The sequence below is a fragment of the Galeopterus variegatus genome, unplaced genomic scaffold (genome assembly GCF_000696425.1).
Source record: "Galeopterus variegatus unplaced genomic scaffold, G_variegatus-3.0.2 Scaffold2046, whole genome shotgun sequence".
NCBI classification, from domain to species: Eukaryota; Metazoa; Chordata; class Mammalia; order Dermoptera; family Cynocephalidae; genus Galeopterus; species Galeopterus variegatus.
The window spans coordinates 40,870-45,530 of record NW_007728157.1 but is presented as its reverse complement, the minus strand read 5'-3'; the positions used below and the strand labels follow the sequence as shown (position 1 = coordinate 45,530).

Here is a 4,661-nt window from a genome sequence, read left to right as displayed (position 1 = left end):
GGGGCTGGGGACGCGCTGGCTGCGAGCCCTGCTCCCGGGAGCCTGGCGTCCGCGCCGCCTGGACCTTGCCGCCGCCGCTATATCTGTCATAGAGCCGCAGCATGTGCTCCGACACCTTGTCGTGCGGCTGCAGCTCGGGACCCAGGCCACCTGCCTTGCGGCCGCCTGTCACAGCTTGGCGGAGCTCAGGGAAATGCTGCTTCAATCTTTCTCCCTGCGCCAGACTCACGCAGAAGCAGCTCAGCCACAGATAGAGCAGCAGCAGCAGCCTGCGCGCCCCAGCCATGGCGAGGTCCCGGTGCGACGCGTCCGCTCCCTGAGTGGCAGGGGGACACTGCGAAGGCGCGAGGGGCCCGCGGCAGAGCCTAGGGTTGCACTCCAAACCAGCTGGGGCGAGGGCGCTCGGAGCCCCGGACGCTGCCGTAGCAGGACGGTAGCAAGCCCCGCTTCCTGCGCTGGCCGACCGTGGACCGACAGGTGGGCTCTTCCCCGGCAGCTGCGCGGACCCCACAGGCGCAGAGCGCTGCAGGCGCCGTCTCCACTTGGACGCTGAGAAAGAGCAGTAGATCGCGGCGTGTGTGGCCCGGGTGTTTTCAGGATCTGTCTCTACCCTCCCTCCCCGCTTTATTTTCGGGAACACCCGGCCGAAGCGGCCGCGCTGGGGACGAAGACTAGCGCTGGGTTGGGCGCCGTGCCCGATCGGGGGTGCGCGCAGCGGTCTGGAGGCGCTCGCTCCTCCAGGGATTGGAGGAGCCGTGGAGCGGCCGGTCCGAGTTTTGTTTGAGTGTGTGTGTTTGTGTGTGTGTGTGCGCGTGTGTGTCAGAGGGGTGTGTGTGTGTGTGTGTGTGTGTGTGTGTGTGTGTGTGAGAGAGAGAGAGAGAGCGCGGGAGAGCGCGAGCGCGTTCCCTGGCCGATCTGTACAGTCCGCAGCCAATCTCGCCCTCACCCTCGCCCTGGTAGGCAGCTCCTACCCGGCGATAGCAGGGAGAGAAGCGAGGGGGGAAGTAACCAGCGAACCAGCAGGGGGAGGGAGAGAAGAGGAAGTAGGGGTCGGAGTGGCTGAGAGGAGGGGGAAAGGAGAGGAAGATCGAGGAAGAAAGAAAGAGTAGGAAAGACGGTTTTTTTTTTAATCTCTTCAAGAACAGTGGCTATATCCTGGATAAGAAGAGGGCAAAGAAAAATAGAAGAGCTTCTTCCTGGCTTTTTTCTCTTCTGACTCCAAACAAAATCACTACGTGAACACCGTCCTCGCTTCCTTCCCTGGGCCTTTCCTGACCACGGCTGCGGATCCCCGCACCTGCGCCCGGTTGCCATCGCTTCCTGCCTTCCTGAGAGCTCACCCGTGATAGCTCCCCTCTTTCCCGCGTCTTCATCTTCCCCCAGGGGGAAAAATATGTGCAAGTCAATCCCATATTAAAAACAAATAAATAAACAAGCAAACACACCACAACCCTATCACCACCCCCTATGGCCCCTGGGGACGTTTCTGTGCAGGATGGTGCACTGATGGTGAAACACAGGGCTTCAGGAAGACACGGGAGTCCAGGGCATTCCCTTAGAGTTTCTAGTTCTCTTGTCCTTCCTAATTCTTTCTTTTCTTGGCTGTAAAATGGAGGTTAAACTACTGGTTAACATTTTACCCCACACTTATGTCCTAGGCACTCATTTTTCTTTAGGTTTCACATGTATTATCTACACAGAATTTTCACAACAAAGCCCCCATTTTACAGACAAAGAAACTGAGGCAAAGGACACATAGAAGGTGGCAGAACTGAGCTCCAATCTCAGGGGGTCTGACTTCTGGGCTCAGGCCCAGGATCACCACATTATGAATAATGAAACTAACATTTAAAGTGAAGCCTGTAAATGTTGTTAGCACCGTTCCTGGCCAGGTGCATTGAAACCCTCAGTTAATATCTGTTGCAACTATCTGTTTCTTCGGTGGGGCAATTGGGGCTTATTAAAAAGAAAATAGGCTCGGGGGTCACATTGAGTCTCCAAATCTCATTTTCTTCTTTGATGGTGAATAACAACACATTCCTTTTAGAGTTTTATTTGGATGACATGAGAAAGCAGTGCTAAAGTGACTGGCACACTGACTAGCTTTTAGTAGAGGCTCAATCCCTTTTTATCCCAAATTTATCCCAAATGCAGACTACATTCTCCCCAGTCAGGCACTTCTCAACCCACTGTGGTTTGGATTTTGCCCTTAGCCACCCCGGGAACTGTTCTGCAGATAATAACACATAGTTCAAGAATGGTTGTGAGGATTAAATGAGATTACGCATGTGATCTTTGCCTGGCATAAAGAACATAATAGCCTTTGTGATTAATAATGAAGACCTAATTGCAAAATTCAATAGGCCCTGGAAACTCTCATCCTCTTTGGTTTTTCCCTGTGAATCTTGGTAGTTTTCCCTCTCCTTTCTGTTCTCTCTCAGTTCCCTGAGGTTCCTTCTCTTTCTAGGCCTGACTCTAGCGTTCCTCACATGTTCATACTCTGCTCTGGGAGAATGCCAAATTAAGAAGAAAATTCTTCTTTACTCTTGTCATTTTGGTGGTCACATCTGACCTTTAAATATATAGTCCTGGGTCTTGTCTTCCCCAACCCCAGATCTCACTGGCAAAAGTTCATCCTCTTCCCCTTTGAAACCATCCCTGAGACTTCCCTCCCTTCAGCTGTAGTGCAACATTTGCCACTCTGTACTTGACATAACTCTTCTGTTTTAGGAAGCCATGTGGTGGGTGCTGGAGACAACTGCATGTCTTCAATGCTTACATTCACCTCTTCCTAGCTGTTTGTACCTGCCCCTCTCTGTGCCTCCATTTTCTCATTTGAGCCATAAGTATAAAATGATAGTTTCTATTTCACAGGATTGTTGTAAAGAATAATTGCTAGTCCATGCCAAGAGACTGGCATAGTGCCTTGCACATAGCAAATGCTTAAGAAGTCAGCTGAGACCTAAGAGAACAGCTTATCTGGTTTTGTCTAAAGCAGAGGTAAAGCCATACCTAGCTTTATATTTTATCGACCAGCCACTAAATTCAGAATAAACAAAGTAACAAGGGGATAGTAAGCAGGTAGAATAGTCCCTATCAGAGACTCTCAGCTGTAATGGCAAAACTGGAATAGAGTCTGGATATGGAAGTCAACAAACTGGAGAACACTTTTAGGAGCCAAATCCTTGAACTAACATGGCTAATTTGCTATAAACAAACACCCAGGAAGATGGAGCAACGGATGAAATGGATGAAAACAGCAGCAGCATGTTCAGCGATGACAAATAAAGGACCCCATACCACATCCTCTGAGTGAACTCCTGGCGAATTGGATAAATAACACATTGAATTGGAAATAAACATTTCCCTGGTTAGAACACGTGGAGATGCCATTTTGTGATACTTCAAGACAGTAGCACAGTGTTTCTTTTGTCAAAGACTACAGAATCCCAGATCTGAATGGATTAAATTGTTGCAGAATGCTGGCATCTTTAGATGCCTCCTTCCAAAAAGAATTAATAATAGATTCATAACTTGGCTGAATATCTGGCTTTCCTGATGGATTCACAACTTTTCAGAAAGAGGAATTTTAGAGCTAAATATATTGGTGGTAAAAGTGTCTTCTATCTTATGTCTCCATTGTGCCAGATTAATTAAGAGTTGTTTTAACTTTTAAAAATAGAACTTTCCTATTTTATTTATTTATTTTTTACATTGTGAGAATATTTATTATAGTGAATAGAACTGTTTACCAAACAATGAACTCTATAAACAAGTGTTTATGACATACTTTTATTTTTATTATTTTTAATAACACGTTTTTATTTTTAAACACATTTTTATTTTTTATTTTACCTATGACTGACACATAATAATTGTTTATATTTATGGGGTACAATATGATGTTTTTATATGTGTTTTCATTGTGTAATTATCAAATCAAGATAATTAGCATATCCACCACCTTAAACATTTCTTTGTGATGAGAACATTCAAAAATCTTTCTTCTAGCTATTTTGAAATATACGTTATTGTGAGGCAAGGAGCATGCCTGGGGTCCTAGGCAGGAGCCGAGGGCAGCATCTCCCATCTAGAAGCAGGCAAGGAGCATGCCAAAAAAACCACTTCCGGGTGGGTTGCCCATCACAACAACTGCCAAAGCCACAGCCACCACAAAAGTGGCTCACCACCGCAGCAGTAGCAACAGCCACCATGCAGGCAGCCCGCCAGACACTCAATTGCATTGACTCAAGGAGTCACCAGCAGAGACCAGAAAAGGAAGAGGACATCTCTCTCTTCAAAGCCCACTCCAGAGTAATAGAAGAAACAACTGCCCTACCAGATGACCAGACATCCATGTAGAGATAGTAGAAATATGAAAATCCAGGAAAATATGACACCACCAAAAGAATACAGTAATTCTCAAATACCAGACCCTATACAGCAGGAAACCCTTGAAATGGCTGAAAAGGAATTCTGAGCAACAACCTTAACGAAACTCATTGTGATACAAGAAGACTCAATTAGACATGCAATGAAATGAGAAAAAAATCCAGGATTTGAAGGAGGATATTTACAAAGAGATGAATACCTTAAAAAAAGAATGTAGCAGGGTGGCCCGGTGGCGCACTGCTACAGTGTGCCGCTTGGGAGTGCGGCGG

General features: G+C 47.0%; 1 protein-coding gene across 1 annotated transcript in view; it reads right to left on the bottom strand.

Moving 5' to 3' along the window:
- BMP3 (bone morphogenetic protein 3) overlaps positions 1 to 286 on the bottom strand; it is a 24,236-nt gene extending 23,950 nt beyond the window's left edge. The window contains exon 1 of the mRNA XM_008580241.1: positions 43 to 286. Coding sequence (XP_008578463.1) covers positions 43 to 286 — 244 coding nt within the window. The remainder of the gene's footprint in view (positions 1 to 42) is intronic.
- Between the last annotated feature and the right edge of the window lie 4,375 nt (positions 287 to 4,661).